This window comes from Lonchura striata, chromosome 2, assembly GCF_050655825.1.
Source record: "Lonchura striata isolate lonStrDom1 chromosome 2, ASM5065582v1, whole genome shotgun sequence".
In the NCBI taxonomy this organism is placed as follows: Eukaryota; Metazoa; Chordata; class Aves; order Passeriformes; family Estrildidae; genus Lonchura; species Lonchura striata.
In genome coordinates, this window is record NC_140704.1 from 99,222,501 (window position 1) to 99,244,338 (window position 21,838).

At 36.0% G+C, this 21,838-nt stretch overlaps 1 protein-coding gene across 5 annotated transcripts in view; it reads right to left on the reverse strand.

Moving 5' to 3' along the window:
- Window positions 1–21,838, reverse strand: part of ZNF407 (zinc finger protein 407) — a 333,913-nt gene that overhangs the window by 195,709 nt on the left and 116,366 nt on the right. For all 5 annotated transcript variants that reach the window (XM_021530861.3, XM_085571854.1, XM_085571856.1 and 2 more), the window contains one exon: window positions 6,977–7,051. In XM_021530861.3, coding sequence (XP_021386536.2) covers window positions 6,977–7,051 — 75 coding nt within the window. The remainder of the gene's footprint in view (window positions 1–6,976; window positions 7,052–21,838) is intronic.

The window sequence follows — 21,838 nt, forward strand, 5'->3', positions numbered from 1 at the left end:
AAAAAGTACAAGTTACACTGGGAAAAGTTTCATCTTAAGAAAAAAATTATCACAAGAACAAGCATCCACTGGAGCAACTTCCTCAGGGATATGGCAGAGTTCTCATCACTGCACATTTTCAATATGTGATTGAACAGAGTGCTAGATGATCTCTTCTAGGTTCCCTTCTCCTATAAAGGTTGGACCAGATGACTTTTGGAGCTTCCTTCTAAGCTGGCCTGTCCTATGACTCTACCCACCAGAGATCAGTACAGAGCACACCTTGCAGGCTCATATTGCAGTAGATTGTCTTTACAGTACAACAAGACGTCCATGTTTCTACATTTAAGTCTCAATCAACTTTTTTTTTTTTTTTTAATGTTATAGCACTGAGGAGGTGATTTTAGAATTGCATTCATGGTAGTGTTCACTCCATAATATGTTTGTCCAGCATTTTCTTTCCACCTTGAGGTGCTGAAACTTCAGTAAAAGTGGATAAACAAACATTTGTACTTAATAATTATGCAGCTGCTTTGGCTGCAGAAAAGTAGTCCTGATGGCATCATAATTTGATGCAAGAATTATGAAGTGTGTGGCTAAAAAGTTGAAAGTAAGCTTCTACCATCAGTCATATACAGCATTTGCCACAGAACTTCTGTTTTCACTTCCAAAGTTTAAAAATATTCCTCTTGATTCTTCAGAATGTATGGAAAATATTTCATTGCAGCATGGTCAAGAGATTATTCTCAATAAATATTTGTGTTGTATTATATAGAATGATCATGGTTAAAAGTCATGGTATCACCCCAGACGAAGAACATTTCACATCTATAAATGACACAACGTACAACCCTCAAAGCAGTGTAACATACACTGCAGAATTGTCTTGAGAGGTCCCTTGCTACCAGTCCCACACAGGTAAAAAGGGATCTGGAGATATATTGCCATCCTAATCCTTACTCTCTTGGCCAACACACTTGCCTTACACAGTGGAAGCAGCAAGCTGGGACATGCAACTGGAACAACTTACTTTTAGCCAGCTGCATCAGAGGAGGGATCAGTTTGCAGCTTACAACTTTTTGGCTAGTGGTATGCAACAAGGAACTGTGTTTTCCTTGGAAACAAACCATTGTGAAATAAAGTTGGCACTTTCAGCAGCTACTCACACTATCTTCCACAGATTCACCAACAATGTTAGCATACACTTGATAATTGAACTAATAACTTATGCTCTAGACAGTATTTGATTGTTTAGGAATGTGAGATCATCATTTTTATCTTGTTATGATGCTTAAAATTAGCCAAAGGTGCTCACTGTGGGCAGCATGAATCCCATTAGGTACTCCCTCTCTTTTCTAACCATAGCAGCTAAGCCTTCACAACAGGAAGACTGCTGCTGACTACAGAAATTTCTAAAACATCTCACATACCTAGTAATTAAAATAAACTTACTTCAGATTGCCCTTACTTCTGAACTAAACTCTAATATTGCCAGGATTTGATAAGAAGAACAAATAACAAATAGTAGCATTATTTTACAGTCTTTCACTTATTTTTCTTTCTGAAAAGATGCTGAACTCATCACTTGTCTTTGTGATAGTGGTCTTCAAAAGTATAAATGTCTGCCTAGTCTTCATTTCTTTGCAGCACAGCAAATGCATATGATGTGTGTACAGGCAACAGGCCATGAGGAAAGCTGTGAATTTTCAGTACATCTTCTACTTCCATTTCTACTTCTACATTTCTACTACCTGAGAAATCACAGGTGGCTTCCTTATGTTCCTTGGTCAGCCACAGACAGAGGGAAACACTCAGGCAGCAAATGATTATGGAGCCTGTACCTATGGAACTTGTTCCATACTCTGCCATAGTATAGCACCAGACAAGATCTGAACACCAAAGAGAAATACTGCTTGCAAAGGTCAGATAAGCCTGCAAAACATGGAAAGCTGAGCATGCATCTCAGGCAAAACTTCAGCTCCCAAACACTGCTAAAGTCAAATCCTTCACAGAAACACATCCTCTTATCACAAACTTCCAAAGAGTAAATATTTCAAGAAAAAGCTACAAAGCTACAAACTTTTCCAAAGTATGATTATGTAACTGCCCAAGACCTTTTTAAAGCAAAATGCAGGAAATAATTAAGTAAAGCTTTTCATTCCTATCCAGTTAACCTAGTAGTGTTGGATTTCAGTTGAAAACTCGAACCCGTTTGCAAGAAGCAGTAAAAGGTGATGACAAAGCCAGAAGGCAAGACTGTGCATACTACCTATTACACGTAGCCTCTTGTCCAGTGGATCCATGTGTACTGCCAGTGCATCTAACTGGAAACCCTTCTGTGAGACAGCCACAGAACTCATTCCTTCAGAACACAAGCAGGTTATTACAAAATTATTACATACTAACCCTTACCCTCTTAGCCTGCATAGTTCACTTATGCAGTGGAAGCAGAAAGGTGTGATGTATGACTGAAACAACTTCCTTTCATATGTATGTATGGCATGGCACTCTGTGACTTTTGCCACTTGTTTATCCAAAATTTGCTGTAACATCAAACTGGATCCTTTTACTTAGCAGGCCCAAAACAGGCACATCAAATAGTTACTATCACAAATTTCTCTATTCAAAGAAAGAAAAATGCTTCAAAAGAAGAATTAACAGTTCAGTTAAATAAAAGAGAGTTCTACTGATGCACTTGATACACTTCTAGTTTTATATTCAAAATGGAAATATCAGGACACAGCTGATTACAAGATAGTTTTCTCAATACTATACAGAACATCAACCCTGAGTTCATTTTTCTTGTCTACTTTTCTTTCCAACCTCAACAATCCCTTCCACTGACATACCTACAGTCTTGTCTATTTTAGGATATTTACATATTAGTAGAATTTAATATTCAAAAATTCATATGGGTTTATGCACGAACATGGAACAACTGGCACCTAGGAATTTCCTCTTTTTACTTCAAAGCGTAAAAAATACAAAAATTTTAGATGTTATATTCCAACATCATTTGACAAAGTATCTCAAACATATTTAGGTTGCTACTACACAGTAGTAGGTTGCTATTAAATAGTATTTATCTATAGCTCTTGCTCTCAAGTTGAAGTCACTGCACAGTTTTTTCAGTCAATCAAGATAATTTCAAAATCATATGATCTTCATATGTTACTAGCATTGTAACAATGATTCCATTCCTAAGGCACATAAAAATATCAGAACCTTCCAAAATCAAATATATACTTTAATGACCTTTAGAGGAATTGCTTTATAATAGATACTCCAATTCAGTGACTGTTTGTGCTACCAGTAACAATTGATTCATATAAGGATGATTCTATTTTATTCAATGGGATTACTCATATGTAAAGTTATTTCAGAGGCAACTCATAATTTAAAATTCATACAGAAGATGAGGTAATTAAGTAACTATAAAGGTTTTGCTATGGCTTTTTCTTATGTAAAATAATTTTTAAACAGATATATCAGATGTATATTTTACAGTACTAATGGTGTCTAAAAAATCTTTAAAGAGTATTTATGTGTATTTTTCATTAAAAAAAAATCTAAATTCAGAGTTGAACTTAACAGTGGCAGAATTTATTCTCACTGATGAATGACTTAGTGAATTTAATTTTATTTTCTTGCTTATATTTTTATGTGTGTGCATGTGTATATCTTAATAATGTCTCTTTGTTCTATGTTCTGACACAATTTACAAGTAAAGTAATGATGCAACAGAAATTAGAACTTGGCACCATTAACATTACCAATGCACTCACCTTGTCCTCAACCACAATGTCTACTAGACACAATAAAGGTGTAGCCAAAGATTTATCCTGCCAATAAGATATAGTTATAGGTCCCATGAAGATTACTGACAGTGAAGTACCAAATATGTACTGGCCTTGGACTTAGCAGATAACATGCCAGTTTTGAGACACATTCAAGTTGACAATAAATCAGTATCACAGTTCCAATAACAGGAAAATATACCTCAGAGGAATTCTTTCTGTTAAAACATTCCACTTTTGAGTTAGCTATTAAATGGTAATGATCATAATGGACTAGGCAGTAGGGGGTTTTTGTGTCTGAAATGTGCAGACATTTTACTACAAGTTTGTTTTTTAAAAACTGATGTAATTTTTTAACTGCACAGTATTTTCCCCTTAAATTAATTATGTCTTTTAAAAAAAGGAAATAACCTAAATAAAGATGTTTCAGTAGTAATTTCATTATGAATTATACTCGTTTTCTGTATCTGCCCATGTAAACACCTCCACAGCCTCCATAACTCCTGCCTTTTGTGCATAAAAAACCCCAATAGTGATGGAAAGCTAGAGAGAGCAAGGTGCACAAGTTAAGTATTCCTTACTAAATTGTAAATGTATTTTACTCTCCCTTTCAGAACCATCTCTATGCTTACCACCAGTAATTCCATTTTAAGAAGTTTGTTTAAAGAGCCTCAATTTGTTGGGGTGTATGGGTTATAACCATTTTTTTCAAGCACCCTTTTGAACTTCTTTTCAATTTTCTGTTTTTGATGATAGTCATGCTGACAACTTTTTTTGGTCCATCAAATTCTGTAGTACAATTACATGAATTTACTTTTAATAAATTACCATCTTTGCATATATCAGTCAAACTATGAAGACTAAACACTTGCAAATAAAATGCATTATTAATTTAATTGTCACAGCCTATTTAGCTAGCTTCTATTAGTATTTGCTATAATATGCAATGTATCAGAGGGCAGAATCAAATTCAAAACATAAAGAATAAACCAATTATATTGTCCTAGAGAAATTAAAAAATAGCAAGCTTGCAATATTATAATCAAGGCATTAATGTTTTACATAGGTAAGAAAACTACGTAACTTAATTTATAATATGTTTATACCCAAAGTGATGGTTTAACATGCAGAAGAAGGATTTCTTCAGTTCCTAAAGCAGTTAAAAGGCAACAAACTTTCTCATAATAGGAGAGAAAAGGTGGAAGGGAAAGCAATGGTGGTTTGGTATTTACTGCAGTAGTTCACGTGGCTTAAACATCCCCCATCCCCAGTGAGGGACTGCTACTAGAAATTTATATCATTGTTGTAGCTCTGCCACTACTATTTGATGTTGCTCTACATTAAGCTGAAGTGCCACCTGAAAAGGTATTGTGGAAAAGAAATACTCAAAAGATGGATGAAGAAATGGCAAAAAAATAGGGCATGAAGCCATTCCAATTCCACCAGCCTACGCTGGAGGCAAAGCCTCCACAGCCATGCCATCAGGCAGGCTCAGGCTGCAGCCCTCAGTAGGGCTCCTCTGCTCCTTGGGCAGCCAGAGCCTGTAGACATGCTACCCTCCTCCTCCTCCTCCTCCTGTCATGCTGGCCAGCCACCCAGAAAGCCTTGAAGGAATATGGGAAGAAATGGGGAAAATGACCACAGCTGAGTGGCCTTCAGAACAAAACACTCAAAGCAAACCCAGCAACAACTGATTTAGTTTATAGTATCCTGCTTGTTTAGGAATTAATTTCAAGATGATCATCACTAAAAATATGCCTCTCAGGCTAAGATACTGTGTTTGGAAATCTATTGTATGTATCCTTTATTGAGCACATATTCACTAGGGTGATGCAAGTTATTTCTATGTTGTATTTATGATGAGTGTACAGTAAGTAACCCCTTGTAAAAGAATATATTGGTATTGAATGCTTCCAGTTATAAAATAAGCCACCAGAGCAGGCCACTTTTTGTATGACAAGAGATAACCAACATAAACTTTATTATGATATCTGCTTTGATGAAATTGTAATTGTTTTTCAATGCATCACTGTGTATTTTAGATTAAATAGAATATCTCAAAACTCTTGACATATCACATGTTAGGAAAATTCTGGTTAAGCCCTTTGTAGAGGAAATATCCTTAAAACTAAAAGCACTACCTAAATCAGTGCTTAGTCAAACTAAGACATATATAGGGTGTTAATTTAAAACCCTACTCTTAGGTCCCTCCATGATTTAAGCATGACAAACTTGTGAGGAATGGATCTAATTGACCACAATTTCCATTGTCTTTAACAAGAAAAGAACATGGCTCAGAAAGAGCTTTGCTGTGCTCTCCTACAGCTCCTATCATTTATATTCCTCCTTTTTCATATCAAAACCAGAAAATATTCTTTATTTATGAAAGCCTACCCCAGAAGAATGAGTTACAAGGCAGTAATACTTGAAACAGTATCAAGTATCCAGCAATGAACACCTCCATCTACCCAGGCTGAAAGAGAATATGTGATCTTTTGGCTATCCAAAACACATCAATTTTCTAGTTGGCCCAAAGATTCAATGAAACAGCAATAGCTAAGCCACAATGTGCCAAATAAATCTGAAGCAAAATCTGTTTATCTGCAAACACAGTGCCATTGAGTTTTAAAACACAGTTATATTTTAAACCACATAAAAAATAACCTGCTTGCAAACAAAGTTGGAGAATAAGTGGCTGTGTACAGATTGAAAAATAAACTAATTTATCTTAAAAATACTGAAAATGCAAACTCTTCCTTTCCTGACCAAAAACACTTGAGGAAACTTTCTTTTTGATTCCTCTGTGGCTTTGACTTCTTAGAAAACAATTTTATAAACCTGTGAGCATCAAGGCCAGCAAGAACAGAACAAAAAAGGAAAAAAAAAAAGGCAAAACAACACAAACATTTGATTTTATACTGAGAGGCACAGTTACAACTATGTAAGTTTTAGGAAAATTATACCACCTGTCAAAAAAAAAAAAAGCCCCAAAAGGTGCAAATCCTACACCTTTTACATGGCATTTCTTTCTGCAGACATGTCATAAGTACCACAACATCAGGGCACTTAAAGATGTTGCATCTCTCTTGGAGTTGAGGTAAAAAATCCAGATGTCTTAACTGTGGGCAAGCTAAATATTCTAGCAAAGATCTCCACATACTGTATAAGATACAATGAAAAAGAATTTTAAAGCAGTTTACCTTTCTTTGGGGGTGCCAACTCCGTGTTTGCCCAGCAAATGAGTATTCAAATGCTTCTTCATCACAAATGCCACCCTGTCAAACAAAAAGCAAATGAGAAAGATCATTTTATTAAACTATTTTTTTCTTTTTTTGAGCATGCACTTGAACACATTTCATTAAAGGCAGACCTTAAAAAAATCCCTCCTCTGCTAGGATGTGAATTCCATGTGATGTCCATTCTGTAACAACAGATTTCCCTCATTTTGCAGTCCCTTGGCTTTTTAAGTCCTAAGCATACGTCATTGGTCAAAGAATGGAAGACCTGTTTCTGCTTCTCTTTGCAAATTAGAACATTTCACACATTATACTGATACTTTAATTTATTTTACCTAAATAACATTGTCTGATATTATGAAGTAATACAGTTTTAGTTACACCTTTGAATTTATTTAAGCCTTATGGGCCCATCCTGCAACCTTACTTCATACAGGTAGTTCCATTGTTTTTCATGAGAAACATGAAAAAACAGCAAGATAAGGTGCTTTAATCACCGCTTATGCCTGGCCAAACTTCATTGTATTAATTATTTAAAGAGATACACACAGAAACAAATTAATAGCCTTAGTTATTATAGTTTTGTGAAAAAAAAAAAAAAAAAGGATGAAAAACATGAAGCACATGTTCATGAATACACTATGAGCTGGAATATTGTTCAAAGCAGCAAGACATTCTTCAAAGCACCAACAGCAGCAACAAAATACATACTACCTGGCATCATGTTTCTACCAGACCAAACACAGATAATTTATTTTAGTTTTGGTGACATACATAATGAAACAGATAGAAGCCTATCAAGTATTATTCTTCTGCTGATAAGACCATAACATCAATTTAATTATGTCATGTGGCTGCTTCAAACAATTTAGATATCAGACTGAAGCTTTAAACTAAAATGGTTCTCTCAATAAGCAAAAATTTTACTGCTGCAACTTTCAGTGTGAAAAGGGCTTGCAAACATTTTTGTTAATTATGTATTACAGCTGTCCTTCATAAAGTTAATTACTAATAGCTGAAAGGCAATATACTCTATTTGCATATGTACATGAAAGGCATGACATATGCAAAAATATGATTTTAATTAGCATTCCATGATATGAAGGGCTACAAATCAAACTGGCATGTTATAAGATTTTTAACATTAAACGCTGAATTCATCTGGACGTGTTTGCAGTAATGGACAATGGAAGGACTGTAAAATACCAGCACTATGGGGTATAAGAGCCACAAAAGCAAAGACACAGTACTTTTCCTTTACAATTATGTTAATTTAGCTTTTTTTGGGTCTGATCTTCTTTGGGCATTTGCACATTATTACAGAGAATCTCTCTTGTGCATCCCTTAAGGTGTAAGAATATAATACTGTCTTATTTAAATGATATAAATTTCCTTATTTTTTAGAAAAATACATTAAAAAAGTATCCTAAATACTTTTCCCTACCCAACTTATTACTATGGCATCATAACCATTACAACTGTGAATAATCTATTACACTATTACCATCATTACTATGCAAGTGTCATCAAAATTACTGTACATAGGAAAAATAATTGTAACAAAATAAAAAAATGTATTCTAATAAAAGCATAAGGCACACTAAATGTACTGCCTTTGCTTTTCAACAGAAATAGTATTTCCACAAAGCTGCAGAAGGTACCAAACATATTTCCATTTAGTAATACCTGTATTTCCTGTTACAAACTTCCATTTTCACCCTTCTTTAAAAGAAAAAATAAACTCATTGAAATTACTGTGAAAGGGCAATGTGCAATCAGGGTTGTAAAGGGATATTTTGCTATTTGCATGGAATATAAAGATCCCAACCAGCTACACAATATTTGCAGGGTAACACTTCGTGGTTTCTGAGCCCGTTTAGTTAAAGCTTCCAAACAAAGGCTCACCATTTCATACCACACAACTGCAGGGGGTACAGATAGACATACCTTTCTGCAAAATCAAAGACCTTGGTAATAACATGAAATAATTAATCTCTCATTCTGTCTCCTCTCTGTTGTATCTATGTTCTAGCAACCATTTTGCTGCTGTTACACAGCACAGATAAAATGAACCCTGACTCAGTTCGGGTTTCAGCACCTGCTAACATTTTAAGCTTTGAGTGTAAGGCCCAAAGAGGAGCACAGAATGCCTCAGTGCAAGTCTGGAGCACTCTGCATACCTCAGTGTCAGCTCCCCACCTTAGCGAATAAGTATAAATAAAATAAAATAAATAAAATAAATAAAAATAAAAGCAGAGTTGCTATTTTCATAAGAAATTGAGAACAAGATTTAAAAAAATATCAACAGAGACAAGCATTATTAAAACAAGAGGCAAAGTCTAAACAACCTTCTTTGGATGCTAAGTTTGAGGACCACACATTAAAACAAACACGCAAAGAGAGACAAGTAAAAGCTATTTGGTTTTGTTTACTAAATCCTGCAGGTAATTTTCAGAGAGGTGGTAGCAGTGTTTCCTGGCTTTACAAAAGAAACACAAAAATGTTTTCCATACATTCAGTAACTCTAGGTTTCGAAGCAATTAATGGTTTAGTAGTCAAAAAATAATGGTAAATCAGTTATTCCCAAGTTACTGCTAGAATAGACATGACTTAGCCTTGGCCTTTTAAATTAATCAAGAGAAGTCTGACTGGCACCTATAAGTACTCATTGAGTGAATGCTTTCAAGATATATTGCACTGATATATCTTCAAATCAAAAGGCATTTGATAAGCGCCAATTCAGGCCTCACCAAATTTCTCATTACTAGTTTTTAATTCCAGTGGAAGTATAAACACTCAAATGCTAAAAGCTAACTAGTTTAAGAAGCGCATCAAAAGGGAGTAGAAAAAACCTGTCATCAAACAAACTCTACTGTTTCAAATATGTGCAAACCAGGCCACATTAGAGGCCTGGAACCAGTTTTACAAACTCTAATCTGGAAAAATTCCTCCCCAGCCCACATGAAGACAAGAAGTCACAGTCCAGCTGCTCTCCTATGGGTCAGGTCTCAACAGGCAGAAATGTCTAGCCTACACATCCATGTCATGGTCACTGGGAGCTCCCTCCATTTGGTAGGAAGACTACTAGAAGCTTCCTCTTAAAGTGAAAAAATTTGAGTAGGCAGGATTCCTTTTGCTGGCAGTAGCATTATGTTGGGTTAACTTTTTTCAGTGATTTCCAACTACTCTGGCTTCAAAACCAGCAATATCCTCAGTCATACACTCTATGTTGAAACTACAGGATAAATTAAAGACAAGTTGAAAAATTACACAGAATTTTAGAATAGCATCTTCATTCCCTATAGACAACTTTTTGCACACAAACTATAAATAAAAATTACTTTAAATCACAAATACATAAGCACCTTTCCCAAAATAAGTTCGCAGAATATTCTGGTTTCCTTTTAGAAGAGTTGTGGTTTGTAGGAACGTGACCATTTATATTCCATGGCAATCTTCAAACAGTATTTGGACTCTCTCAGAATGTCTGTAACTGATTTAGGAGCCTCTATAGACTTGTCTTCAGATAAAAGCACATTTTGAAGTACAAAAGAAACAAAGGGACTTCTAATTCTGGGAATAAAGAAACATATTGGACAATCTTTACTTCCACTTTTTATTCTAGCATAATACAAATTTTTCAGCATGTACAATGTTTATCTTCACAGTACGCAAGGAATAGGAATAATCTGTCATGTATTGTCTGTTTTCTATTTTCTCTGTGGGGAGAGAACTGTTCTCTGTGAAGTATCTTGCTTTGAGAGGGCAAAAGATTCTAAGTTTTATTACATTTTAAATACATAAGAGCTCTTTCCCTTTGAATAAGTACATCACTGGGTTAGTGAAAAGCCTAAAAAAAACCCCACCCAGAACCAAACACACACACACAAACCAAAACAAGCATTCTGGGCCATAAAGCAATGAAGCCTGTTATTTCCTGCATGTTTACCAAGTGCTTGGCCTAGGAAGGAACTACATGTTACCTCTACCAGAAAGTCACTCAAAGCCATGGTGACAGACCAGTCATCTTCTAACTGCACACAACTGTTGAGGAGGGCCAGCATGGGAATTTATTTTTGTGTGACTCTACAAACAAGGTATCGAGCAGCTGAAGAGCAATTTTAAATCACTTCTCAGTGGATACATTGCTCTCTGCAATTGCTCTTGGAGAATTTATCTTACAGACAACAATGTTCAATGACAGCAGAAAAGTCCAGGAGAATAACAATGAATATCTAGCCTTTATTCATATTCTCAGTATCCTTTACATCTCCTTTAAACTTCCAAGATCTCTTTATACACAAATGTAGCTCTGAGAATACAGGTAAGCTAGTGCATAACCCAAGTACATAGGAGGTTTTCAAAAGCTGCTTGGGAGCCTTTAAAAAAACTAAAATCAAACCCATAAATAAATCCAATAATTTAGTGTTTTGTTTTAGTATAAGTTTCAGGCACATATAAAGCACAGAATGTTTTACCATTTTGGGTGAATCAGCTGAGAGATCTGAAAGCACCAAGGAATAATAAGAAATACGATCTCAAACTTCTACATCATCACAGAATACAATAAAATAATATATTATCCTGTTCACATCAGGTTTTGTTTTCTGTGATCTGTGCTTGAATTTCTGTCCTTGTGTCTTCACATGAGGCAAGAAACCAGAAAATCAAGGCAAGTTTTCCAGATGATGCTAAGAAGGGGGACTGGGATATGTTCAGGCAAGTAAATAACAACTGTGGAATCTGTGGTTCTTTTCACATTAATGAAGCATACTTGTTCTTACTGTGTCTCAAAAAACACTGGAAACCCTAAGCGTTGTAGCTGAATGTATGGTTCACATGGAGCCATGCCAACAGGCGTAGCAACCAGCAGGAGAAAGAAATAGTGCATTTTCTCAGAAATACCAGGACATTGATGTATTTCAGAACGTTCAATAAAACTTGTATATACAATTACAGATTTTTGCATGCACTTGAGTTGTTCATGTTCTAGCCCTAAAAGTAGAACTGCTCATATTCAAACCAGCACTTAGTTAAATAGTATTTCAACAGTGTAAATGAACTAAAAATTTTAAAGTTTTAAAATTCTCCAAATTATATAAAAAGTTTCTATCCAAATCTCATGTCTCCACCAGGATTTATTCAGCATATTAACTTCAGGACCAAGAGCACACAGGCAAACGCAGAACTGTCCAGAAAGAAATGGTTTTCTATGAACAAGTAAGCTTTTCTTTCCATGCATCAAAAGTCTAAATTCCTGAGAATTTCTTCAAGTCCATCATTTTAGGATGTTTGCTGATTGTGAAGGGTCCAGACTGGGGCTCTGATAACTCTCTTGCATGACTGCGCGCAAGGGACTCAATTTAAAAGAAAGTATCTGGCAGGGCCGAGTCTGGTGTGGAAGATATCCAGTAGTCTGAAAGGCTTCATGCCCTTTGTGACAAGATGTCAGGTTCAAGTAAATATCTGGCAGGGCGAAGTCTAATGTAGAAAACATCCACATGTCTGAAAAACTTCATGGCCTCTATGACAGGACATCAAGCCCTAGAACCCTGCGTAGGAAAGATGGGGTTTTCTCCAGACTCATTTACTAGCCAAATAAAGCTGGTCTTTACTTCCAAATAGAGGAGATGCTTATTCTTTCTAAGCTTAAAAAAAAAAATCAATAACATTCTAAAAGGTTAACAAGTCATCATGCAGTCTGTGATGCTGAGAGCGCTGTGACACACTGCCTTCTACTCCCTGCTGACCCCATGTGTCAAAGAAGGATACAGCTGCTCTATGCTCCACCCTCACTCACACTGGTAACTAAACTAGGAAGCAAAACACATCCATCCATCCACATCTTCAGGCATATGTAACTTGGCAGAATGGAAAATTCAAACCAAAGGAGGTAAATGAAGACATCTTCATCACTAACAAGACAAGAACTTAGATTACCATGGAAAGATATCATGGTATTTCATGGAACTTAAAGACCAACATAATTTTTGAATTTCTGAGAACTATCAGCCTTTCTGCTTCAATTTTGTGTGTTTTTTAGGGTGTTTGGGTTCTGGGGGGGGGGAGGGGGGGGGGGGTTACAATTTTCCATGCAAAAATCAGGTATGTTTCTTAATTATTTATTAGCTTCTTTTCCATGGAGAAGTTTTGCTACTGAAATTTAAAACTCAGTATTTCAGTATTTTCAATTGTTTTTTATGTTACTGTGAAATCAGCAAACTACAACCTTTTCTTCTAAAAATATCTCACCTCTTTTTTACTGTTACTTGTAACAAGCTAGCAATGAAGCCAAGCTGCCCAAAAAAAAAAAGACAACAACTTGTATGATCAGAACACCTGCACACAGCTAGCAGCCAAGGTAGACTTGAGTATCTCAGCAGCTACTGTTCCTGCCTTGCTTTGAACAGCATGACAGACAACAGGATTGTCAATGTGCTGTTCAATGACCTGCATCAATCTCAAGAATAATTTACTGCTATATCAGACAGATCATTATGGATGAGTTGTGCGCTATCAATCAATCAATCGACTGTGTTGTTCCTGCATATTCCTGCATCTATCAACCAGAAGAGAGAGACATCCCTCAACATATTCTTGTTGATCTCTGCCACCAATCTGCTTTTCTCAAGATGGCAAAGAATTATTAGTCCCATGGCTATAAAGTAGTAGCAACTGGCACAATTATCTCCTCTTACATATTCTGGAGGAAGAGACTTGGGTACAAAGAAAGAGCAAACTAAATAAAACAGGAAACATCCTCTACTGTTCCACTTCAGCTTGTCTTGCCACCAGAAGTTGTGGAATTTTTCTCACCATCCTACTTATAAGAGATGTATGTTACAATGTAAACCATCCAGGACAGAAATTTAGTCTGTTATTGCAAGGACTACAAGGAAAAAAAAAAAAAAAAAGGAATTACTATTTATATAAATTACTATTTATATAATTTCCTCCCCCATGAGGAAGCACAATTACCTGTGTGCCTCACCTTAAGTTACTTATTTTGTAACTGAAATCAAAAAGGTTTCCTGCAAGTTAGCTAAGGATCCATTCTGAACTTTTTTGGCTTGAAGGTATTGTGCAGTGGTGTTTTTATTTTAAATAGAAAAAGTACCTTTCAATGACAGTTGCAGGACTAAGTCATGTCCAGCCAGTGATAATTATTATTAACATAAAAGTGGGTAGAAACTTAAGAATGAAACTGTGAAGTTTTATATTTGAAGATACAATAGCAAGTGTTAACTGTAAGTAAACAAATGACACTCTGCTTTTATTTGCTTGAGGAGCAAACCTAAAACAGCTAAACAGTGGCAAAAAAGTCAGGTGTTCCCTCTGTCAGAAAATCACCTTACAAATATATGAGAAAATTAGCACTACTACAAGAAATGTTTGTTTCAATATTCAGAGAAGTTAATGAATGGTAAGTGATAATGGTAGACAGCAGCAGTATGTAATTAGATTTCTAAACACATCTTACCAAATCACTTCTAAGCTAAAAGAATCACATGTTCTATTAATTTTCATTGGTTATTGAGCATCTGTAACTGTCACCTCTAACAGGTGTTTGGTAATCTAACAGCTGCACAAAGTACTAAAAAAAAAACAAAAAGAAAGAAAAAGACAGAAGCACAATGTGCTTTCTCTAGCATTGCTATATTGCTATCAAGTCTACCACAATGCAGAACCTCTTTTCCTAAAGTCTGAAATGAAACCCTAGGTTTGGTGTTGGGAGTGCCTTGCATTTAAGAGATTAATACAAACATCCAAAACCAGGACATCACCAGAAAATACACTTGCCATGCTATATGAGGCTGCAGAAATACTTTAAACATAAATGAATGTTTACATCTGTAACATTGTGATGCCGAATATTGTTTTAGCAACCTTGCAACCAAGACACAGCTTATATATTTTCTTTTTTCATTATTTGTATATCCAACATTCTCATAACTCTGATTCCTCCCTTATCCATTCTTTCCACTTTCTTCAGGTACTAGCTTGTCTTCCTGCTCATGACCGAGTCCATTTCCTAGCATGCTCAGGACTTCAGATAAAGAATTTGATGTAGTAGGCACCAGTTCCACATACAATCTTTTAGCATCTAGAAAGAAACAGCAGGATAAATAGGCTAATATTTGAAGGCAAAAATTGTCCAAAGTAGATTCAATATTTTGGGTGCGTCAGGTGAACCACATTTCTAGGTCGCCCTGAGAGGAGTTTTGAAATACTGGATTTCCAAAACAGTTTGTAGAGATCCCAATGAGCAAAATCAGTGCCTTTTGAAAGTGCAAGAAACACACTATAATGCTATCTCAAAATAAGGATACTCCAATGACTTTCTACTTAAAAGTAGAATTGATAGAGCCAAACAAATATATTTAATATCTTGCTATTGCTAAATGAAAAGTCACTTTTGATGTAGCTTCTTCCTGACGGCTCAGAAATCTCACTGCAGATTGAATTACCAGGTTTATGCGAAGCTTCTAGAAGAAGAGCTATCTTGAGAATGAAATTCTCCTCATCAAAAGAATCTACTGTTGCCTGTCTTTAAAGGAAATCAAAACAAATCTAAAGATAGTTGATTTGTTGACTAGAAAACACATAGGGCCTGCAGTAGCAGTGCCACATACATAACTCAGTCAATTCTGCTGCTACACTGCCTGTGGTCTTTTGCAAAGTTGAGAGGTACCAAGAAAGGAATGTGATGAATAAATTGGTCACTATCTGATGACTGAACTGCTCAGAAGTCATACACAATCAGAAGACACACACAATTTTTATTGACAATTTCCCCACAATTTGAAATGCTGCTGGTGATAGATGGTGGCTGGAGCAAAGACTCTGCAGTCTGCTTGATCTGTGAGAGTAGTGAGAATGTTGCCCTAGGTCTTTGCCTGACATAGAAAAGCAAGTGCTGGTTGATTTGTTTATTCCCAAGACATCAGCTCAGCTGTAAAACACATCCTTTTGCCTTACATCCAGGCATTCCACAAGACTGTTTGACTGCAGGTAGAAAGCAAAATACTTCAGAATATCTTTTTACCAAAGTAGCTGCATAAAAATAGTAAATCTATGACAGCAAGACCTAGTCTGTAGCCATCAGTAATACCATCCACATGCATGAACCTTTAACAACGGGCTGGTCAAATCAGAACTGACTGGCTTCAGCCAAAGAAACCAAAGGCTATCATGTGGATCAGACCAGTTTCAGTACACAAAAAATGCTTCTCATATTTGTATCCCCATAAATATGTTTAAAGCACAAAGATGGTTTCATCTTTCCTTGTGCAAGGGCTCTTGGACCTGGCCATTGCTGCCTCAAGGACTAAGAATCACCTAAGATATGGCATCAGGCCAACCAAACACTTCACAAGCATGTCTGATTAATGTTTGATTTTTCTTTGTTGGAAGACATCTTTGTTATAACCTGAGCATAAGTAAAATCTCAGAGCTTTCTTTTTCAACTGGCATCTCAGTCTCTCCAGATATTCCCATTACAGTCACGCCCAGCTCTTCCCGAAAGTGGAGTGTTGCAACAACTTCCTCCTACCACTGAAGAAGGAGGGTGACTGAAGAAAGTAACAGCATCTCTCAGAGCAAATCATGATATGCAGACCAGACAGACTGTTATGCAGTACAGACCTACAAAACTCTCTCAAATTATGGCACTGATTGTAGAGGATGCAGACGATATGAAGAGCAGAAGTCTATCCAAGTAAGAATTCCAGGTGTAACAGTGATGTTACTCCACTTATCCTATAAAAAAAACTGCTAACACCTCTCATCACTTCAATCACATACTTAACAGGGGAATCACTGAAGCTGCCCAAGCACAGTCTGGTGTTTCTCAGATTTTCTTGTAATGGCCAGCAGGAGTAATTTTAGAAATCCAAAGCCAGGACTGAAAGGATTAAGAGTACTCATCTGAGATATAACTGTTATTGAAACAATAAAGACACAAAAAAAAATCTGATTTAATTTAGATGGTTGTTTTACACACACACACACACACACACACACACACAATCAGCACACATTTGTGCAGTCTGGTATGGATGTTGCATGCTCTTGGTATGAAGACTGCCATCAGTCTGGAAAAACCAACCAGTCTGCAATATAGATTAGACAAATCAGTACAGTCATAAAGATGATATCTGTGACACAGCAGAAGATATTCTCTGGCAAAGATTACTCCAATTCCAGCCAGCATCTGAGATTAACTCTGACCATTTCTGGCCACAAATCAAACATGAGAGATATAGGAACTACATAGGTGCCCAATGGAATTGAGGAAAAAACATCTTTGATCTCAAGGGCCTGGAAAAACCTACATACACATGCTGAGTGTACCTATGAACAAAGAAGTGAAGGAGAAATCACTGTGGTTTCAAACAAAAGCTTATGGTATGTTATCTAAAATAGAAGAAGAATTTACAAACTACTCAAAAAGAAATGTATATTGCTAACAGGAAAAATTACAGAACTTCAGTTTTATATACAAAGTGACAGCCTGGTCCTATAAAGAAACATAAACCATGTCTAAAAAAAAAAATTATTTTTTGAGTATCTTCCAGAAATTAAGTTTCAATTAAAGAAGTTTTCCTTCTTAATCCATTATGTCATTGCGATCACAGGCCCACAATCCTCATCTCACGTGCCAGCACAAAATTATGGGATTCTACAGGTCCATTTCAGTAGGAGGGGAACCAGATGGCACAGGTGACACAGGTTCCAATATACACTGTGGTACTCCATTTTATTCAGTATTGCATCACATTTTGATTTCCATTAATAAGTTCCTGTTAGAGCACTAGAATTTAACATACTCACAAACGACATGTGCAAATGACCACCTGAATTCTTCATATTTCCTGGGGTCACTTACAGCTATGGAACAGAGAATGCAAGCACCGACAAGCAAGTCTCTGCTTAGCTTTGTAACAAGATGCAAGTAAAATGGTTCCACATTGGAGCCAACACATTCCCCACTGTTTAACCCCTGACATCCACAGGCCTTGCTGCAGGGATGAGCTGCACCAGGACAGTCTGCAGCTGAGAAAAGCCTCAAATTTTAGGTAGTTTGAAAACATTCTGCGAAGATTAAATATATACATAATGCTTTCGCATTCTATATTAACAGAAATAAGCAAACAAAAAAAAACCCAAACAAATTAAAAGGGTGTTCCATTTCTCTACAATTTCTCAGATTAGCAGAACTCCTCTCAAAAAAACCCATTATTTATTACATGTAATATCTGTACCTGGATAGACACAGAGACAGAAATAGTCTGATCACTGTGCAACTTTTATAATACTGAATAGCAGGCAATGTTATGTACAACAAATAGCTGAATGGATGGATGGAATGGATTTTATAAAGGAGTAACAAACAAAATAGTCCAAAATATTAACTGATAAACACATGCTGGGGTGGAAACAACCTATTATAAAATTATTGTAAAGACCCTCAAACTGTTCAAGGGAGAAAAAAGTCCAATTTTCCACATAACCTGAGAGCACAGAGCTTTCTGATTATAAGATCCAAGGAACCTGTAAACCCAAGGCTCTAATTTTCTTATGGCGACTGCGTAATATTTTGCAAAGTAAAATTGACTGAGATGGAAGCTATTTTGCATGGTACAGTGGCGATGGCTAACAAATGAGAGTTTTGTGGGCTGAATGTTAGTCCCCTGCCTCATCTGCCACCCCTAATGACAGCAGCCACCTGCTGTTTTATTGTCACAGCTGGAGCCGGTTCACACTCCTTGGTGCTGAGCTCTGCCCATGAGCGCCAAGCTCTCGCCTCGCCTCATTACTTTGATGAACTTTTTATGGTCAGCACCCATGAAGACCTCATCTAGGACTATACAACCTAGATCGGCTTCAGGGAGTGCTTCCAGCTAGCATGAGGTGATAATGCACAGTGACACCATGGCTGCTACTGCCTGTCACTTAGGCACTTCTGGCTCTACAGGGCCCTCAACAGGTAAAATGCTACGAAATTCTCCTTTACAACCACGTTCGCTCCCTTTATTTTCACATTGCAATATAGAGATATCGTATCCTGCTACCAACATTTAGCTTTTCAAAGACAGATATTACAAGACAAAAACTTATCATGCCATTTATTGCATATAACTACAGACAATAAATATCTACATTCCTTGAATATAACCCTGTTGCCTTCCTAAAAAAAAAAGAAAGCAAGCATGAAAACCATATTACTACCTGATTAACACCACCAAATAGGGGAAAAAAATAATTACATGTATATTGCAAAAGGACCACTTTAATTTAAGAGCAAAAAGCACAGAAACAAAAGTTGAGTCAGTCAAATCAAATTATTAAGCAAATTAATTCACAGCAGAGAATGATATATGTCACTTCCCTCTCACCTAAAAAAAACCCCACACTTAAACATCTATTAGATATGATATTTTCTGAAATCCAGATAACAATAAAGCAAAGCCTTTAACATCTTTTTTTCTTAATCTGAACAGTTTGTTACTATTTTCTCCTAATTTAAAAGCAAATAGAATCATCCTTTGCTTTTCAATTTTTTTTTGTACTAACAAACATTCCGAATCTCCTGAGCCTGTATACAATTTTAAACTTAATCAGAAATTCTTTAATTGACGCATTTAGAGCAAACTATTTTATGCTTGATCACTGAAATTTAACCCCAGGTTTACTTTCAGCAGCAGAATAATTATTTTGGTGTCAACAAAGTTTACATTTGCCCATATTTACATATATCATTAAGATTAATATATGTGCTATTAATAATAATTTCATTAACATTCTGAAATCATCAAATAACATTTTGACTTTTGAATGGCTGTAGGCTATTATAAGCCTAAAACCCAGAACATTTTCAGTATTCATTGTGTAGCAATCCAGCTGATCAGTTTTGACAAATTCATGCAATGTTATAAGCCATTAAACTTCATTTAGTTTCACTTAAAAATTCCACCTAAAAATAAAAATCAACTATCCTTCTTTGTACAGACAGTGTGATTTCTAGCAGTTAGCAGCTCTCAGGATCCTCCAAAAAGAAACTGAACTTTTATTTCTTTTATTGAAATGTTTTAAAATTTATCAAGGAGTTTTTGAAATATTATTTTTGAGACCACTGACCAAGTCAGAGTTGAAAATCTCCAATATGTTACAGCGCAATTGAGCTCCTCTTGACAAGGGACAGTGCTGCAGAGACACTGTACTTCACATAAGACTCCTACAAGAAATGGATACCTGAAAATGTGTTGCTGGCTACAGGTTATGTCTGCTGCTTTTCAGAGAATTTACATATGCCCTTCTTTATGAGTGCTCTTTAAGTTTCACCTAAACTACAGTTGAATAGATAAAAGAAAATAATGATGTAACAAAGATTTCTATTCTGCTAAAAGCTGAACACCACCCAGACAGTCCTGAAGTATTAAAGAGACCATAAGACACACAGAACCTTGCATAATGAGGGCCTAAAACATATGATCAATCCCAAATATCAACAATGCAAATTTCTCTCCCACTACAGTTTCTGAAAGCGCTTGTCTTCTGCACAAGTTCAAGAGAACTTCTTGTAAAATACAGTAACAGACAGATCACATCCTTCAGAGACCAACAACAGAAGAGAAAATTGCTTTTAGAAGAAAAAGGAATTCCGTTCTTTTGACTAGATCACATATTTGTCAAGTGCATAATTTGTAGGACTCATTTCTTACCCTTAAAAATAAAACATCAAAAATGCAGCTTTACCAGTGCAGGGTAGATATCATGAAATGGACAAACTGCCTCTGTGGAACAATTAAAGGTGTCAACAGAACAATCTCCTAAATGGTGACAGTAATTAAATAACAATAGCTGAGAGTTTTATTCCTTTTTTTTTTTTTTTTTTTCTTTTTTAACCAGAAGTATGTCAGCAGTGGTATGTCTATTGCATGCTTTGTGTCATAGCACACTTAATAATTTTAAAAGTTTCAAGCTTCTTTTTTATCAGTCACTAATTCATAAAGAAAATGCTCCAAAACAACAAGTAGCTAAGTATTTATTGTCCTGTTATAAAGGAATTTGTTAAAGGATGCATAGCTATTCAGACTACCTGTATTTGCTTCTTGTTTTACAAGCAGGTAGCCTACATACACATATAAATATTTGGAAATACTTTTCCTTTGCAACACTGATTTGCCTTGGCATTATGACTGTGTTTTAGACTTGTACTCTAAAATATAACTTCAATTTACCCAGCACTTACAGTTCACTGGTCTGTAATTCTTAATATCCCTCTATTTTCCACCAATTTTAATTTTAGTCACTGTTATTTAAAGTTCATTTTCCATGCCCTTTCAATTGTGATTTTTTTTTTTCAATGTGACAACAAACCTCAGTGTCATTTCTGATGGCGACTTTCACTGGAATACAAAGGAGCCAAACTTTTCAAAAGTGAAGTTATAAAAACTTATGAGACAATAACCAGGTGCAGTCAGGATAATGATGAGCTGCATGTGAACAGACAGTCTGGAGGTGATGGGATTTGTATCCAATTACTAATCCTCTGAGCTATTCAGCCCCCTGAACAATAAATTTCTATAAGCTGATCCCTTAACCCATCACCAGCTGGTCATGCTAGTGCTTTCCAACACTGATGACGATAAGGGAAACACCTTGCACTTTCTATTTAAATCTCCACAATAAGGATGCTCATGTTGCAAAGTCCTCAGACCTCTTTTCTCATCTAATGGATCCTACAAAACCAGGAATAGGAATATAAAATTATTTGGCTTAATGTAAATATACTGTCTTCTTTACTTACTCCAAGCACACAAA